Source organism: Chelonia mydas, chromosome 2, assembly GCF_015237465.2.
Source record: "Chelonia mydas isolate rCheMyd1 chromosome 2, rCheMyd1.pri.v2, whole genome shotgun sequence".
NCBI classification, from domain to species: Eukaryota; Metazoa; Chordata; order Testudines; family Cheloniidae; genus Chelonia; species Chelonia mydas.
Window position 1 is genome coordinate 146,920,753 of NC_057850.1, and position 18,868 is coordinate 146,939,620.

The 18,868-nt window shown below is 41.7% G+C and overlaps 1 protein-coding gene across 4 annotated transcripts in view; it reads right to left on the bottom strand.

Moving 5' to 3' along the window:
- Window positions 1–4,872: 4,872 nt before the first annotated feature.
- The window catches only part of ANKS6 (ankyrin repeat and sterile alpha motif domain containing 6), a 77,900-nt gene continuing 63,904 nt past the window's right edge, over window positions 4,873–18,868 (bottom strand). For 2 of the 4 annotated variants that reach the window (XM_037893390.2, XM_037893391.2), the window contains 2 exons: window positions 17,416–17,512; window positions 4,873–5,861 (listed from right to left, as the gene is read on the bottom strand). In XM_037893390.2, coding sequence (XP_037749318.1) covers window positions 5,812–5,861; window positions 17,416–17,512 — 147 coding nt within the window. In that variant the 3' untranslated portion in view covers window positions 4,873–5,811. Of the gene's footprint in view, window positions 5,862–9,851; window positions 11,050–12,932; window positions 13,038–17,415; window positions 17,513–18,868 lie in introns of those variants that run through there. The other 2 variants (XR_005224468.2, XM_043540306.1) reach the window with 2 other exon arrangements.

The window sequence follows — 18,868 nt, forward strand, 5'->3', positions numbered from 1 at the left end:
ATGACCCATTGAACAATTTAAATAGTCAACAAAAACATAAAACCATGACGTGTGCATGGCTACGTGACAAAAAGAGAAAAAGGGTTAAATTTGCCAAATAAATGATTTAGTTTTAAAGTATTCAGCTAGTTCTAATAAATGACACCCTGCCAGATAAACAAAACTGGTCAAGGCATCAGGATAAAATAAAAATCTGTAGTATACGTTCCAAATTCACATTGCATAATGTCCAAACTGGATTATTTTGTTTAAAAACCAAACAGAACAAAAAGGTTCTCTACATAAGCCACTTTTGTAATGCATCACTTCATTCACACTGTTTTTTAGGCTAACCTGATCCAATAGAAGTTAGAGAAGCAATATAACACAGAGCAGCTATTAACATTTATAACACTTTCTTTATCAGATTAATGTCTATAATGTTACAGAGTAGCAGGATTTTCCTTGATTTTAAGCAAGGTTGGGGTAAATGTCACCTGAGCCCCAACAAATTAAGATACCATCTAAAGGGAGACGGAAGGCATGTCCTCCATCTCCTTACTGTTTAATACAAGATTCTTCCCTGTAGCCAAAGGAAAAGATATAAAAGTGACTATTGATTTTGGGTGCCTAATTTGAGATATCTTTAAGGGGCCTGATTTTCAAAAAGTGCTGAGCACCCACCACCTGAAAATCAGGTCTTTTAAGATGTCTCAAGATGAGCACCAAAAAAATTAAGACTCACTTTTGAAAATCTTAGCCAGGGTAACTACTGTGGTCCAGGGACCTCTTGCAGGCACAGGAGTTCATAGGGTTTTACAGGATACCCTGGGTCAAACATATGCATAATGGTTCACTGAAGGGTGGCATGTGAGCTCACTACTGAGGGCCAGTAACCCACTTGTTGTCATATTCATTGCCATACCTCCTGCCTGAAAAGAACATTTGGAAGGAAGCAGACACTTATCTCCCTGTCTCGCCATTTGGGTATTGTGTATTGTATGCCTATTTACATACTGAGCCAGTTGCTAAATGAGGATTGTGAAATCTATAAGAAAGGAAATCTACAAGATGAAACAAAACAGCAAGGTTGTCCTGTTTCTGAATAAAGACAAAGAATGGAACTGGTATACCTTGGGGGCAAAGAAACTCACTTATTCTTTGCCTGGGAGGCAAGCTGGCAGCATTCTTCTCTCATGAAAGGAGGGCCAGAGCCAGCCTGGCTGTGAAATGCTGCAAGGACATTGGGTGAGCAATATTCTACAAGACATGAGTATCTTAAATAAGTCTAGGCTCTAAAATGCATGTTATGATTTTGTTTTATCTGTAACCATTTCCAATACTTCTACTTGACTCTCTATTCTTTGTTAAATAAACTTATATTTGATTTCACTCTAAACAAATCTAAGTGCTGTGAGTTAAGCAGAGCGGTGATTTGAGGTGCAACAGATGAGCAGGAAATCTGTGGGTGTCCAGTGGACCAGGGGCTGGACAATCCAGGAAGAGGCACAGAAGGCTCAAGGATTGGGATGTGCCAACTGCTAACCTGTAAAACAACAGCAGGATCTGTGAGGCGGGGGGGGAGTGCTTGCCTCACAGCTAGCCAGTGCAGTTGGGGAGCTGACCCCCAGCAGGCACAGACAAGGCTACCTCATGTGAAGGGCAGGTGGTGGTGAGCTGTGTCACAGCCCTGAGTACTCCCAGGAAGTGTCACAACTAATTTGGGCCAGACTTAAATCTGTTATACCCACATATATCCTTAGTATGGGATCTCTATTGACTTCAGCAGAGTTATGCTGAATTTATAGTGATGTATAGCTGGCTCCTTGCTTTATTGCATCGTTACCAGCAGGTTAAAAAGAGACATTTCAATTCTATTAGACCTCCATCACTAACATACCACCCCAAAGTGGGAAAACCAGTGGTGTGATCATCAATGCTATCTCTGTTTCTATCAGCCATTTCCCTCTGTCCTTTCTTTGGATCTCTCCCCCACTTCTCTTTCTTCATTCAGTAGGGCTCATCCCACATTTGTTTTTTTCTCTCATCTTCATTATTCTCTTCCCTCCTGTCCTCCTTTCCCAAGGTCAGGTCTACACTACGGGGCACAGTCGACCTAAGTTACGCAACTCCAGCTACGTGAATAATGTAGCTGGAGTTGACGTATCTTAGGTCGGCGCTGGGTCGATGGGAGAAACTCTCAAGTCGACTTGCGTTATGCTTCTCATTCCAGTGGAGTACCAGAGTCAATGGAAGAGCTTTTTCCAATTGTAAAAACTTCTGAGAAACTATAGAAGTTAACTGTTTCAAATGATCTTTAAACATTTCCAACGGTTGATGGTTTAATGGACAAAGCCTGTTCCCTGTAAATGTACCTTGTACTGTCAAGAGGACTTTGAAATCAAACAAAAATCTAAAAGTGGTAAATTTGGGGCTATTAGTTTGAGGCAAACTCAGCCAGACAACTTCTAAACAGGGGTGATCCCAATAAAAATATCTCAATTTGTAAAAGCCTTTATGTCCCCCTTCACTCTGGAAACCAGAGTTGGTCCCCTGAGAAGCTACATTATGTCTGAGGCATTTTCGGAGGCATAAAGAACTACAGACAACATTCTCAATCACTTCCAAATAATGAGACATCTCTATTTAAAATCTGATCTTGATTAATGTTAGAAATAAAGAAAAAGAAAACAAAATTTCAAGTACCTTTGTAAAAGCTTATTATAAAATAACACTACACTCCTGCTACTTGGTGATACAGTACTGCCAAGAGTTAGAAGCTATGGTTTAGCTGAATCCATAATTCTAGAGTGAAGAGAAAAATAAATATTTCTTTCATTTATGAAACTCTAAAGGAGTCGGTTTTTAACCGGGGTGAAATACAAGCCACATTTACGAAATCTTCCACCTAAACAGGATAGAAAGGAGCACCAGGGTCACAGAGGAGAATGATACACGGAGCCTTTCACTTTTGGGAGGAGGGATAGCTCAATGGTTTGAGCACTAGCCTGCTAAACCCAGGGTTGTGAGCTCAATCCTTGAGGGGGCCATTTGGGGACCTGGGGCAAAAATTGGGGATTGGTCGTGCTTTGAGCAGGGGGTTGGACTAGATGGCCTCCTTCCAACCCTGATATTCTAAGATTGGTTTAATCCAGGACAGATCACTAATGATGAGTCTTTATTAGATTATGGCTGTTTGGTGACCTATGTGAAATGAAAAGATGTGGTCTCTGTCAAATTCCCAGTGGATAACTGACTACAGCATACAAACAATGATTGTAACCAAGAGTTGAATGTTCATGGAGTATAAAATGTACAGATGAAAAGCCATCTAGTTCATATTTCTGTCTATGCTGGAGGACCTACTCCTAGCACTTTTCCTAGTGCTGTGTACAAACAAATTTTAAATATCTTAATCAATCGTGAAGCACTACTTGCCCCTTCTCACTCCTAAATAGAGCTGGGTGAATTTTTTTGGATGAACAATTTATTAATCAAAATGAAGTTTCTACCAAAACTATTTGCAACTTCATGGCATGGTCACATAATAGTTTTGTCCAAAACAAGGGCAAAACATTCTGGTAACGTTGAAATTAAATATTTCATTTTGGCGTTACCCATACATTTTGTTAAAATTTTGCAGGCATTTTGACAAAAGCAAAAGAAAGGATTCATAAAGCAGCTGGAAGGGGCAGGTGGTTCCTACCACCTTCATCATAAGTTTTAGCTGAGTGGTTGGGGCACTAAACTGAGATGTCGGAGACTCAGGTTTAACTCCCCCATGCACCTGATGTAGAAAAGGGATTTAAACTTGAGTTTCCCACATTGCATGAGTGTGCCCTAGCCACTGGGCTATGGGATATTTTAGTATGGGCATTCCAAAACTCTCCCAATTTTTATACAATAATTAGTCACTGGAAACTTGAGTCTCTAGGTGAGTGCTCTAAGCACCAGATTATATTCATCTTCACTCTCTTTTTCTTTATCCAGTGTCAATCATAGTGGCAATTCAAGTCCCTACAGAGAATCCTTCTCCACTGTATCTTTCTCTTTATATCCGTGTTCCACCAACAGATCCACATCAGTGGTTACTACTTGATCATTTTATTTTAGTGTTTCTCTCACCAGCCATTTGTTTCCCCTTCTTAGGCTGGTTATCTTAGTTAAAGGATATTTCTACAAAGATTTAATTCTTTAACATTCTCTTGCTTTGACATCGTCTGTACTTCAGCGTTTGACTTCAAAAAAATCCTTCTCCACTTGGCTGCCATGCTGAGTCCACCTACTCGGAGCAGCTCCATTTGCTGGCTACTTCTGCCCTTACTTGGAACATTAGGTTACACAGCCAAATGTGGAGGGCAATTACTGAAGAGGCTGTCAAACCTGCCAGAGTCTGGTGGAACTGAAATAGATGGGCAGCAGAGAAAGTAGGGTCAGCCGCTGGTGCTATGCCCCCATCTTCCCTGTTCATTACAGGTCCCTTTTTGTACCCCCCTTCCTGCAACTATGCTCACCATCAACAATTTCAGTGCCCTTGACACACTATAACCAGCCCCCACCTAGGGGAAGAGCAGTTTAAAGGGTCCCCACTGGAACTCCAGAGCCAGGAATCCGTAACCAAGGTATCTAGGGAGTACTACTATGTGGCACTTATACGGTATGTGCAGTTGTATTAAAAATACCAGTTTTCAGCAAGCCCATGGGGATTCTATGGCCTTTTCATGTAATGAATGAACTAGTTAAAGCTCTGTCCTCTGCACCAATGATCTGAGCAAGTTCTGCTTGACCTTAGCTGTATTCACACCCTCAGACTCACACTGAATCTAGCCAATAGTGCAATTTTGAACATTTGTCACTTGCAAATTTAAGAAAGGAGAAAACTAACTTTAGAAGTTTATCATAGCTTGTATTTTAATTGCTCAACAAAAACTCTTATGCACAATACTAACAAATAGCTCCATCCATAATTCTTGTGCTAATCCTTTCAGCATTCATGGTTTAAAAAACAATTATATTAGGAATACGAAAATTGTTTTGTAACCTGTTACAATGTCTGTTAATCAAAAGTAGATAATACAAAAGTCAGTTAGATGGTTTTAATGTCAAACAAAACATCACCAATTTAAAATGTCTCATTTTTACATTATTTCTGTGTAAATATTGGTGACAGATTATGCATTTTCTTAGTGATATTTTTATATTTACACAAATAGATATTTAATCAGCATAACTGTATTTAGTGTTCCTAGCACTGATTAAATTAAATATGTTTTAGTTAGTTAATATGCATCAATATTCTTCCTTTCTACTCCTTCACACAGAACTACTCAATCTTGTAATGTGGCCTCTGTCCTTTGTAGAGACATAACATTCTATAGTGGCATATTCAATTTAGAGATTTCCACATTTACAAGCTCTCAGAATTTGCAACAACTTTTTTGCCTCCTGAATTTCTGTGGTGCTTGGCTGAGCCTTCATAAGTCTTCTGTGAGCTCTTCAAACTGGTACTTCTGAAGGGTGACCTACACATCTCCCTATGCCACTATTCTCTCTAGCCTTGTTCCTATCGACCCAGAACCAGCTAAGCACTTAACCATGTGCTTTACTCTAACTATGTGAGTAGTCACCTTAAAGTCAGTAAACTTATTTATTCTCAAAGTTAAAGGGATACTTTGCTGAACTGGAGCCATAACAATGTTACTGCAGCAACCTCCTGCACACTCTGTGCTGAGACACCGTGGTTAGCACCTAGCTTTACATATTTTCTTCTGTACATTTGAGTTCAATCATCCATGCCCGAGGCTTAAAAATACCAGAATATCTTTATCCAAGCTACCTCCTGGTAGGCACAGATTCGTGTGGTTTTATCCAGTATCCAGATGCTGCAAAGAAAGAGAGAGAGAAAGAGAGAGATCATTTATTATTAGTTTCTGGCAGTTCCCACAACATGCTCAACTAACAATCATAGCAATATTTTAAAGAAAATGGACTACATTTGTCATTAGACACAAAACTCCTGACTTCAATGTTCAGTGTTGTTGCACTCGATTTCATCAGTGGTCTATTTGATCCCATGACTCAATAACAAGTTGTAGGAGAAAAGACCCTGATTATGGAGTCCAGCTCATGGAGTCTTTTCCTCTAACCAGGGCCCTGATTCAGCAAGGTACTTAATTACATGAGTAGCCCACTGATTTCAATAGGATTATTCAGGTACTTAATGTTAAGCACATAGACTTAAATGCCAGAGGAGACCATCATGATTATCTAGTTTAACTTTCTGCACATTACAGGCCACAGAACCTCACCCACCCACTCCTGTAATAGACCCCTAACCTCTGGGTTACTAAAGTCCTCAAATAATGATTTAAAGACTTCAAGTTACAGAGAATCCACCATCTACACTAGTTCAAACCAACAAGTGACCTGTGCCCCATGCTGCAGAGGAAGGCAAAAAAACGCCACCAAAAAACAGGTGTGACGGGCTGGGTCACAGAAACCCCCTTGTGAACTGCCACCTGATGGGCTCAGAGGTAGTCTCAGCATATTTTCCCTGGCAGCTTGGGAGTTCAGAACCCTGCCTTGTTGAGCCAGACACGCTAGCCTGCTGCAAACACAGACACAGGTCTGAACCACGTCCCCCAAAAGCTGCAGGCTAACCTGAAAACAGCTTAAGAAGTGCTCCTGCCTCCAGCACCCAGATACCCAGTTCCCAATGAGTCCAAACCCCAAATAAATCTGTTTTACTCTGTATAAATCTTATACAGGGTAAACTCATAAATTGTTCGCCCTCTATAACACTGATAGAGAGAGATGCACAGCTGTTTGCTCCCCCAGGAATTAATTACTTGCTCTGAGATATTTGCTACTAGGTACATGCTTAAGTGCCTTGTTGAACTGGAACACCAAAGCTCTAAACTTGACTATGAAGAGGCCATTTACTGACACAAACCCTTCTATGATACACATCTCATTACTAAATGTATTGTTCCCACAACTGTCAAACTGTACTTGAATATGGAATGATTTCTGCTTGTAAGCTTTCATAGTTGTTTCCCTTTTTTATCAAGCCCCTCACTTCCTCCCCAATTCTCTCCTCTGGATAATTTCATGTATATTTCTAATTTTGAATCCAAATATGTTGTTTTGACTTTTCATATAAATCAGTCCCTAAATGAATTATATACTTGGCTGAACACCAAACCCCCATACTCTCTCCATGAATACTTGTGCTGCTTGTCCCTTGCAGTCCAAGTAAGGTAAATTTTCCACCAACGAGACCTCATTATTCACCCCCAGGAGAACAGCGTATCACCTGATATTTTGAATTACATAATGATTTATACAAACTTCCTATAGGTCCCTACACACCCACTATCTATTTTCTCCAATCTTTACCATCCCTATGGGGGAGGGTCTCCCTTGCCCCCCCCCCCCGATACAAATTCCATTTCACTGCATGTTCCCTTAATAACTTTAATTTACTCGGGGGGAGGGGGCAGTTACTGCTAATTGATTACCACAATTAAATTGAACTGCACAATCTTTTCTTTTCACCATAATCACAGCTAATGTTCAACTGTTCATTTAAATCCTTTCTAGTTAATCTTCAATTACGTTTCTGGTATCTAAGTCCCTTGGCTCCACTTCTATTAGAGAAGGTCCTTCTTTTCTTTTCTCGCTCTCCTTTTCTTCAGCTTCACTGTCTGCCATTATTTTCTGACCAGTTCTTCAACAGTTATACCACAGACTTTTCTTGCATGATAGAGCTTTGGATCTCTATCCCGAGTGTAGCTTTCCCTTCCCTAGAGGCTCTCGCTGTACAAATCTGATGTTAGAAGCTGAATGGAAATTCTCTGCTACAGAGAATCTCTGCCCTTCTAATTGCTGCTTTAATTTTACTCAACTCTTTACTCTTTTTAAAAATTAAGAGCAGAAGATCTAGGAGAAACTGAAGATTGTGGCCTTGGAGTATAGACTCTGGGTGATATCTAGCCTTTTTTCATAATCAAGACTTTTTTTGGTAATGGTGAAAGCTCATAATGAAATCCCTGGGTCTGCTACCAGCCTAAGGCGGGGTACTCTATTTTAATCTCTGCCACCGACATGAAATTTAACAACTAATTCATAAAGGTTTGTAAAAAGATAATATGATTTCCTTCCTCATCTTTTTCAGACACTTTTTAAATTCTCATATTGCTTCTTCTCTCTTTTGGCTCCAGCAAATTTACACAATGAAGAAGCAGCTTTCTCTCTTCTCCGATATTTCTCCCAATGCAGCATCCAGCCTACAAATTCTATACTTACTTCCTCTTTGATTGAGAAATCTTGGAGAATAAATCAGCTTTGAATTCAGACCGTAAATCTCTGATATTTGCTTTAGTAGTCAAATGACTTTAGCCTTGTATCCTTGTAGCCTGTTATGGGAGCCATGCCTTCTGGTGCCCTGCTTTTGGGGTGTTACAGTGAGGTTAGGGTATGGATGGAGACAGATTATTTAATAGAATAATCCCCTCAGAGCTCCAACAACCATCTTGCTTGGGCCCCCATAGTTTGGTCCTCTGTTCTAAATTTTAAGGGTGAAGGAGTAAGTTAATGTATGTTTCTCTGTGTTGTAATGAGCTAGGTTACAGAATGCAATATTTTCAGGGAGAGATGACATAACTTAAGTACAAATAAACCTTTATTTCAACAATAATCTTTATTATGAAACAGGTTGGCTGCCAAAAATAAAATATACACATCAACTTTTCCAAAGATTCTTGTAGTGAATTTCATATATATTTTCCAGAAGCAGTGAATGACCTTGGCAGGAGGTACTGGGTGGCTGAGGGCACAGTCAGCAATTGAGTTTATAGTCCCAAAAAAACATTAAAAAGCAATAGGAGGAACAATCTGCTTTCCTCCACAAGTCTGTCTCACGTTGCATTTAGTTAGCCATATAATCACCCATTTATTTCTTACTAGCCTATGTGAAAGTAGAATGAATTATATTGAAATTATAATTCATTAAAGAAATGCTGCTTGAAAGATTTGTTGAAATATGGTTGTCAGGAAGAGAAACATTAAGGAGTGTGAGACAATGGGTCCTCAAACTAATTAACTTAGAGCTCCTACTGAGTACGAGATTGGTAAACGTTAGTATGCAAATAAGATATGTATGTATATTTGTCAGTTTCTGCTTCCTTTTGTCTCCTATGTTGGATTGGCTTTGGCTTGTCTGTATAAATGTGTTGGCTTGAGCTTTTTGCAGGAGGCTCACATATATCTGGGTGCATTGGCAAAGCGCTTTGCTAATAAACAGAGTTGTCTGACAAATTCAGTGAGCCTTGAATCTGTCTTTGACAATTTGGAGGTTCCACCGAGATGGCAACCGTCTTCACTGGGGCTGTGTGACTCCTGACCGTTCTTAGGATGGCCGTGGCAAGCCGGCACCTCGGCATTTGACCCAAGCGGTCCTCCACCAGAACGGAAGGGTGCATGACCACAGTGAAGTCTACGCCATCGAACCTGTTGGTTCCAACTCTGTTCTGATAGGGATCCCGGGATCTGACATCAGGAATCTGGTCAGGTAATTATTTCTGTGTTTTGTCCGGACTGAGGACTGTCTTGTCTCTGTATCTATCCGTCCTCCCTGTGGTGTGTTGAGTCTGGGCGCCGTCTCCGTCCGGGGATCGGCTGACCAAAGGGTTCCTGTCCTCACGGTCTGAGTGAGTGAAATCTGCACAATCGCAGCCGCACCGCGCCTTGGGTAAAACCCTTGGTGTGAAAGCAAGGGCGATTGAGGCAGTAGCCTGTGGGCTCCTTTTGTGTGTTGCACTGCGCATCGCTCTGACGAACCCGACTTTTCTTCTTGTGTGATTGGTGTGTAAAGTCCTCCTGTATGGGTAACCAGACATCTAAGTCGGGACAGTTCCCTAAAGGAACAACGGCTCATTTTATGTATTTTAGGTTGGCCGAGTTTGTCTTTTAAGACGTCTACTCGGTCTTTGTCCCAACTGAATTTGTCACCTATTAATACTTTTTCTGCCTGTCTTTGTTTTCCTTGTACAACATCTCCTTAAATCTGTATATTCTCTCTAATTCCACACACAGATCCTCCTTGCTTTTGTGCTTACTGTTGATTATTCTGGGAATGTGAACCTGGTCGGGCAGTCTGCACACCTTCCCTCAAGAGCTGGATCATCCACTCCAGTGACTGAATTGAAAATAATGAAGTTGGTAGTTATAGCACTCCATCACACAAGCTGGGAATGCAAACTGTTTTGAGAAAGATAACAATGCCAATATATTTTTGAATACCAAGCTTTAGTGTAAGCATAGTCTGGTCCCTAGAGTGCAATGGTAAGGTCAGCCCCCTTCTTATGGGCTCATGCTCAGGACTTGTCCCTAGCAAGATCAAGGAGTGATAGGGGAAGCTACTAATGTGGCAAGAAGAGGTTTGGGGGCATGCTATGATCAGAGCAAATTTAGTAATTATTTAAATTGTAGGCAGTTGAATTGTTACAGGCAGCCATTTCTCCAGGAAATATTACCTTGCTCCAGAGGAAAAAAGGAATTATTCCAAAGAGTTAGTGATAATCCTCACACAAATGCTACAGCATTATTTTCCATATGGTTACCCCACAGCTGCTCATGGATTGGAGGGACTTTATTAGCCACTGTAGGGTCCCGAGGGACAAGCTCATTGCCATATAATTTAATAGAAAGTTTTTCTACAGTTTTTCCCCATTTACAGAATAAGGAGAGCACCACATGTGACAGATGCTATTCATGATGCTAACTGCACTTCTGGAAGGCGCTCAGACTCCCTGTTGATAGGAGTAGTCTAAGAATCTGAATAAAACGGAATCGTCGAGAAAGACTGGTGTATAGGCATTTATCTGATATTGCCGTTTAAGACTGTGCTGCAGTCTAGGGGAAAATAAACAGAATGTTATGCTAGGCCGCTTGTGGTTGTTGCACCTCAATAGATTTCCAAAATTGTGTTTACAATTGTCTAAAATTATCTGTCTTGCAATTGCTCGGGTGTTGCTGTTTGAAATGCCAGCACGATGCTGCTCTTCATGCCTGCAAACCAAAGATGTGATTGTGTCTGCATGCTTCAGAGGAACCAAATACCAGCAGATACAAGCTGATGAAATTGCTTTGGTCATAGTGACAATGGTTTATTTTCTAGGATTAAAATTACATTTTGTTTTTTGCTAACTCTTTTACATTGCAGACAGTGAGTACATTTTTAAATCCATCCTCCCCTCCTACACTGTCTGCCATTTTGGATCAGTCCTGACTGGTAATGGCAGTCCATGATTCAAATAGGGGTGGCTGGGGTAGGATGGATTGGAACAGGACAATTACTGTAGAGTTCTTATTTGTGCAGAGGTTGTGAGAGCAGGGAGGAATGGCAGAGGGCAACACTGAGTGCTGCAGTGTTGCCAGTCCTAAGTATTCCAAAACTATGAGTCAGATCTCCTCAAAGGGTGAGACTGGCTTAAAAGTCATGAGATTTTTTTAATGACAAATTATGTGTTCTTTTTCTGTGTATTCTCATTTCTGAGTCAGGAAACTACTATTTTTGGCAGAAAATGCCAATTTGTTGAGACAAACATTTTGCAGGATTGTGCCAGTTTCAATGAAACTTACTGCTTTGATATATGCCATCATGTGTCAGCAATGCCCCTCTGCCATGTACATTGGCCAAACCAGACAGTCTCTACGCAAAAGAATAAATAGACACAAATCTGACATCAGGAATCATAACATTCAAAAACCGGTAGGAGAACACTTCAACCTCTCTGGCCACTCAGTAAAAGACTTAAGGGTGGCAATTTTGCAACAGAAAAGCTTCAAAAACAGACTCCAATGAGAAACTGCTGAGCTTGAATTAATATGCAAACTAGATACCATTAACCTGGGTTTGAATAGAGACTGGGAGTGGCTGGGTCATTACACATATTGAATCTATTTCCCCATGTTAAGTATCCTCACACCTTCTTGTCAACTGTCTAAATGGGTCATCTTGATTATCACTACAAATGTTTTTTTCTCCTGCTGATAATAGCTCATCTGAATTAATTAGCCTCTTACAGTTTGTATGGCAACTTCCACCTTCTCTGTATGTATATATCTATCTATCTTCTTACTATATGTTCCATTCTATGCATCCGATGAAAGTGGGCTGTAGCCCACAAAAGCTTATGCTCTAATAAATTTGTTAGTCTCTAAGGTGCCACAAATACTCCTGTTCTTTTTGCGGATACAGACTAACACGGCTGCTACTCTGAAACCTACTTTTTTCATGAAAGCTGAGATTCTCCTATAATCACCTGACTCCAACGGTTGGACTTTAAGAATAACACTGAATAGTGTGAGACTCATGATAAAATTGCAAGAGTTGACAACACTGGTACTGACAGAGTAGGAAGAGAAGTGGACACTTGTGAACCTATACCCATCCTTTTACAAACACTAATGCCTGTGAGGTCGCAGAAATCACTTCCCAACGATTTAGAGGCTGCATAAAAGTGTCCAATGAATGATTTTACCATACAAAGCTGCTGACCTAGTGTAGAGGTTTCTTCACAATCTGATTTGTCTTCCTCCTTGACAGCTAATATTTCTGCTACTAGTCCACAGCCACCTCTGCTTCCTGGCCTCTCTTCCCCAAAGAGGACCTGCAAGACTAGCAGTTTTGGATCCCTGATCCCCTGGCTGTTTGCAGCCTCCACTCCTCCCAGGGGATCTAGCCACCAGCATCTTGTTGGCTGATTGTTCAACAGCAACTGTTGGCCAACTCCTTGTAGTGTTTCATGTAACCCTAGACTTTTCATTATTACATTTTGTTTTCTTCAAAAGGACTTTTAAACTTTTCATTTTCTGCCAACACAGATTTCCAATCTGGATAGTGCTGAGCTCAGCAAGTTGCTTGGAGACGTGTGACAGGACGTGCTCACCTCTCATGAGCACCTCCCATCAGCTCTAGGCCTCGTCAGGTGGGTCTTCAGTGGCTCAGCCCTCCGGCCAAATCACAAACAGTCCACTGCATGAAGGAACTCCTTCTGGAGTAACAAAGTTACAACCAATGGTTAGACCTCTTCAGGAGCTTCACCTCTGTCCCTGGGCCTGTTTAAACACCCAGCCCCTTTCTTGGGCTTTTAATGCAGAGTCTTATCCCTTCCTTGGGGCTTAGGCCACTTCGCCACTGGCCACTGAGGGGACCTGGGCCCACCCACTACTCCAGGTCCCAACCCAGGGATCCTACAGACAGCAGCCACGTACTACTTCCTCCAATAGTTGCTGCTGCTATTCCCTGGGCCACTTTCCACTTACCCCCTTTCGCTTCACTCTTAACTCAGGGCTGAAGTTCTCAACTCTTCTCCTTACTCACCAAATGCCAATGCCACCAGAACCCGTCTGCTGGTTCTCCCTTGAGCTCCAGCAAGGAGCATCCGTCTTTACTCCTCTGGTGCCAGCCAGGAACTGACCGGCTCAGGCCCTGCAGCGACTTTTAACTGAGCCTGCTGGACTCAGATTGGCTGCTTCCCTGCAGGCTTTCTAAGCGGGCCTGGAGGACCCACCTTCTCTGCTTCTTTTCTGGGGCGGGGTGTGGTAGGACCACGAGGCCTCCAGCAGGGAGCCTCAACGCACCCGGTATACCCCATCACAAGACCTAAATATGATGATATACCCTAGGGTTACCACCTCTGAAATGGAAAAAAACCCTGGCACCCCCCTCAACTCCCCAAGGCAAGACCACAGCAACCTCAACCACCAACCATAAGGCAACTGAGCAACCCCTCGTCCCTTGAACAGCCACTTATAGTATCTAGAGAGATAACACATATAGATAAGATCAAGGAGACGTGCAATGTTATCACTCTCACGTGACTCAAATCCTCTCTCACACATGACCACAATATGCTTGCATGTTTTTAGGCAGACAGCTGCTGTATTTTCAACAGTTTTTGATCTGTTATCGTTTATACTACGGAAGTGGGAACACTGCAACATCTTGAGCTGGACACAGAAACTTTTAACATTAGATATCCCAGTGTATTGTCATAGTAATGAAAATCTTTAAACCTATGTAAAAAAAAAACCTGGCAGATTAAATTATTTTTCTGGCAACTGGCAAATCCATAAATAACAGCCAGGCTGATCAAATACTGGCCATTTGGTAAGGCTATATACCCAAGTGTTTCTTCTGCAGTCACTCCGCTCTGCCTGAATCTCCAGCTCACTCCATATCAGAATCCAAACATCAGCCTCTGCCCATCTGGCACTATGCTCATAAGATGCTTTTCATGCCTGAGATGTTGATAATAAAGTTATCCAGAAGTTGCCAAGGGTATATCACCAGAAATTCTCTATTCTGAAAATGGAAACTTAGCTCCCTCATGTTTTCAGTGATATCTGTACTGAAAAAGAAGCTTTTGGGCAAGTTGACCCTTGTGTAGTGGAGTGTAGAAAACGGACCAGACAGACTACCTCAGCAATCACTAGCTGTGACGTTATTAACATGAACTGCGACCAATATAGATCATTGTTGCAACCAAGGTCCTATAGTTGCACCAAATCTTGTACAAAGGAGGTCCAGTAAGGTGTCTATAGAAAGGATGCAATTTGCTGGTTATGATTATGCTGTCTGTATGTGTGTATCATTTTTGTAGCTGAAGTTATGAATATTGGCTATGTACTTGTATCTCAATGTGTTTGATTCCAAGTAGCATTAGTGAAACATTTGGTCAGCTTCTTGAGAAAGGAATTTGCAGATTAAGTGCCCAATCAAAAAACACTTAACTGACAATGGACCTTGGGAGACTCCAATTCACATGAAAAGTCTTCCTGGGAACGTTCAAGGTAGCATGTGAGCAATGGTTGCTCTCCATGTAAAGAACTGAGTCATGCATAAACATGTGACTTGCCCAGGTGACTCCAAACTCCATCTTGCTGCTGTGATTTTCCACAGTAAGAACAAAGGGGTGTCCTTCCACATGGCAGAGGACATAAAAGGTCCTGGAAATCCCTCCATTTTGTCTTCAATCCTGCTTCTTACCTCTGGAGGAACTTTGCTACACTGAAGTTCTGAACAAAGGACTGAATGACCCATCCAAGCTGTGGATGTACTCCAGAGACTTGATTTTGATTTGAACCTGCAGTTTATTCCATCACTGCTACAAGCCTGAATGCATCTCTGCATCTGGCTGGGACCTTGTTGGCAGGAGAAATACATACTTTTCTGCTGCATGTGTTGTGTTCTACACTGTTCACCAGTCTCACATCTGGGGATGATGGTAACATGGGGGCAGCTTATGCACAGTTATGCCAAGCCAAGAACTTTGCTATTACTATATGTAATTGATTCCATTTAACCAATTTTAGCTCTCATCTTTATTTCTTTTTATGAATAAACCTTTAGATTTTAGATTCTAAAGGACTGGCAACAGCATGATTTCTGGGTAAGATCTGACTTGTATATTGACCTGGGTCTGGGCCTTGGTCCTTTGGGATCAGGAGAACCTTTTTTCTTTTATGGGGGTATTGGTTTTCATAACCATTCATCCCCATAATGAGCAGTGCTGGTGGTGATACTGGGAAACTGGAGTGTCTAAGGGAATTGCTTGTATGACTTCTGGTTAGCTAGTGGGGTAAAACCGAAGTCCTCTCTGTTTGGCTGGTTTGGTGTGCAAAGAACCCCAGCCGTGGGCTGTGTCTGCCCTGCTCTAAGCAATTTGTCCTGAATGGATACTCTCAGTTGTGTCCCTCCAGAGGCTGCGTTGTTACACTAGTACACAACAAAATGGCAGTGGGAGGACTATTTGTACCTGTGTTGAGGTACATAATGAGGTACCATCCACATTATCATTTAATTTATCAAGGCTGGAATGATTGAGACTCAGTCATTATTTAGATCAGCAAAAGCAAAATCTACTTTGAACATTACTTAGTATGACCAATAAACAACTGAAGCAGTTTTGTGAGTAGATGCAAGGTGCATTTCAATCAGCTGAAGGGGAACACATGGTACATAGCATGGTAAATGTCTGTAGGCCAATGAATACCATTCATTTTCCTCTTAAAGTAAGAATCCAGGCTCAGAAACACTGCCTGGCTTCTGGAGCAGGCCTTGCCCCTGTCTCCCAACCCTGTACAGGCAGAACAGCCAGAAACGCATCTCTGCATCTGGCTGGGACCTTGTTGGCAGGAGAAATGCATACTTTTCCACTGCACATGTTGTGTTCTACACTGTTCACCAGTCTCACATCTGGGGATGATGGTAACAAGGGGGCAGCTTACGCGCAGTTAGGTAATAGTAATGTCTCTCTCATTGTTTTGATTTCATTAGTGTATTTGGGAGGCTGTTTTTCCAGGATTTGTGGGGAAATTGTTACCACTGTCCTAACTAAAACAGCAACCTTGCAGCTACACCAACTAAAAGCAATCACCCCAGGAAACTATAACGTCTATGACAGAGAGCCAGCTGAGTCAAGTTGCTGAATTGCTAAACTGGGAGCCTGAACTGCCCTCAGGTAGAGGAACTAGAGGTTACTGTCCTATACAGAGGGTCCAATTGTCATTCAAGTGACAGAAGTTGCTCATGGCCAGTACAAGGGGTTTGGGGGCATGGAAAAATAATGGAATTGGTTATTTCCTACATTTGGCAAAATAACTGATTCTACTGCTTGGGACAGACCTACATTGCAAATCTGCCATGGGATCCCGGATATTTGCAGACTCTGCAGCCATAGAAGGATCAGAGAGCTGTTATACCATCATAAAGACCTCCAGCAGGAGAAACTGCATAAGGCCAGTTAGCCTTGGCTGGAGGTGAAGTAATTGTCAGTCTTCCAAAAGTTTCTGTAACCGTGAATTTACAGAAAGCAGAGTTTCTCCATGTGGGTCTTGAGACACTCACTAGCAATGTCCAAATGATCTCCTCTTCTTTCCATCCAGAATGTAAGAGGCAGGGCTCAGCACTGATGTTCATGTACTGCAAAAATGCAGTGCAACAAGTACAGTAGCCATTACTCCACTAAGTAGCCTATTTGATGACCATAAGAGGCGAGAAATTGGTCTGCTTCTAGGGTTAGACAAGGAGCAACCTTAGCTATCTCATTATGCAGTTGAGACCTACCTCATATGAAAAACATGCCCCCCTCAGTGGCTTTCAATGTAAAATGCAATGCATTGTCCATTTAAAAAGTTCTGAATTAACCAAATACACACTAATGTGTTTGAAACACTTAAATACTATCCCTATACAAAAATCTTAAAAACTTTCTGCCTTTTTACTTTGAAATCTTCACTACAGTCTGAAAGAGACAGAAATGCAGGAATCTTTAAACCAACACATAGCATGTTTGCATATATTGTACTTTACCCTGATTTAAGAAAAATTGCTTGAAGTTGATCCAACAACATATGAATAATACTTACACTGAGAATTGCCAGGAGGTCTGGTATTACTAACACTACTCTCAAAGGAAGAGTGGAAATTGTGTATAGTTTCTTGTAAAATCTGCCTCTCTCGTCCCTGTAAAAGAAATAGACAAACAAAAAAGGCATTCTTAAGTTTCTCATTCGATAATACATTTATAAGGGTTAAACATAAATATGAAAATTTGTGTCTATCCTGGAAAGCAATTATCATATGAATTGAACATAATCAAAACTTATGCTCTGCAAACACAAAGCAATACATATTTAATTGTTTTTATTTTATTTTCTTAATTTTGGAAATTATACAATTTAGATTTACTTGGATTGAAAACAAAAAAAAAAGAAATTCTGTTTCCTTACTTTGCCTTCACAGAGCCGTACTGCAGACATTGTGTGCCCAGCCTCATGGCCATGGAACCTATTGGGAATAGCTGGTAGATAGAGGTGCAAACATGTTCTTCTAGCCCTACATTCCATGGACGCTGCAAGCTGGAGATTCCCAGGGTTGTGTCTGGGACCAGAGATATTGGCTAGTGCCATTCGGTTGCAAGTAGCTGGCAACAGCTTACATACCAGAGGCTGTGAGTGAACAGCCCAGGAGTGGGGGTTCTCACAGCAGAGCAGGGCAAGGCTGGCTCCCAGAGTCAAGGATTGGAGTGACCTAGCAGATCACCAGTCTGGATAACACCACAGGGGAAGTCACAGTGGCGCAGTGAGCAGGGTGTATGTGCAGCTTGTTACTCCAAGTGAAGTTCACACTTTAAACACTGATATTTGTGATTTTAAGTGAGTCTTAAGTGCAGTGGCTAAGAACAGTCAGGGGGAGGTCACAGTTTTGTTATTTTCTATTTGCTTATTTCAGGAAAGGGAAGTAGGAACAGAAAAGCAGGAAAATGAGTGAAAGCAATGAAGCTATTGGGAAGTTGGAGCTTTTTAGGCTGCAGATTGCAGAAAAGGAGAGGGAGCACCAGAGATTATTGCAAATGAAAGAACTGGAGATAAAGCAAAAAGAGAGAGAGAGAAGAAAAAGAAAAAGAAGCAGCCAGGGAGGCAGCCAGAGAGGAGGCTGCACACAGAAGGGCCATGGAAGAAAAAGAGAGAGGGAAAGAGAGCGAAAACACCAAATGGACCTTCTAGAGAAGCAGAACCAGAACCCCCCGACCCCAAACTGGTGGGAAGGGAGGATCCCTGGGAAGAGAGAAGGGGGTTGGGAGCCTAAACATTCTCTTACGCAAAAACATTCCTCTACCGGTAACTCTCATTCCAAATCTCTTGTAAAAGCAGAAGAGCCCAAAAGGTGCTATCAGTGTAATAATTCCACTGATCACCTGAGGAATAAATGCCCTGGGCTAGGAGGAAGCAGGCAACCAATAGCTCATGTTAATTCTGCTGTCCTCAACACAGAAATCCCCCAAGCAATTGAACCCTACCATATTGGTTCTGGGAGGTT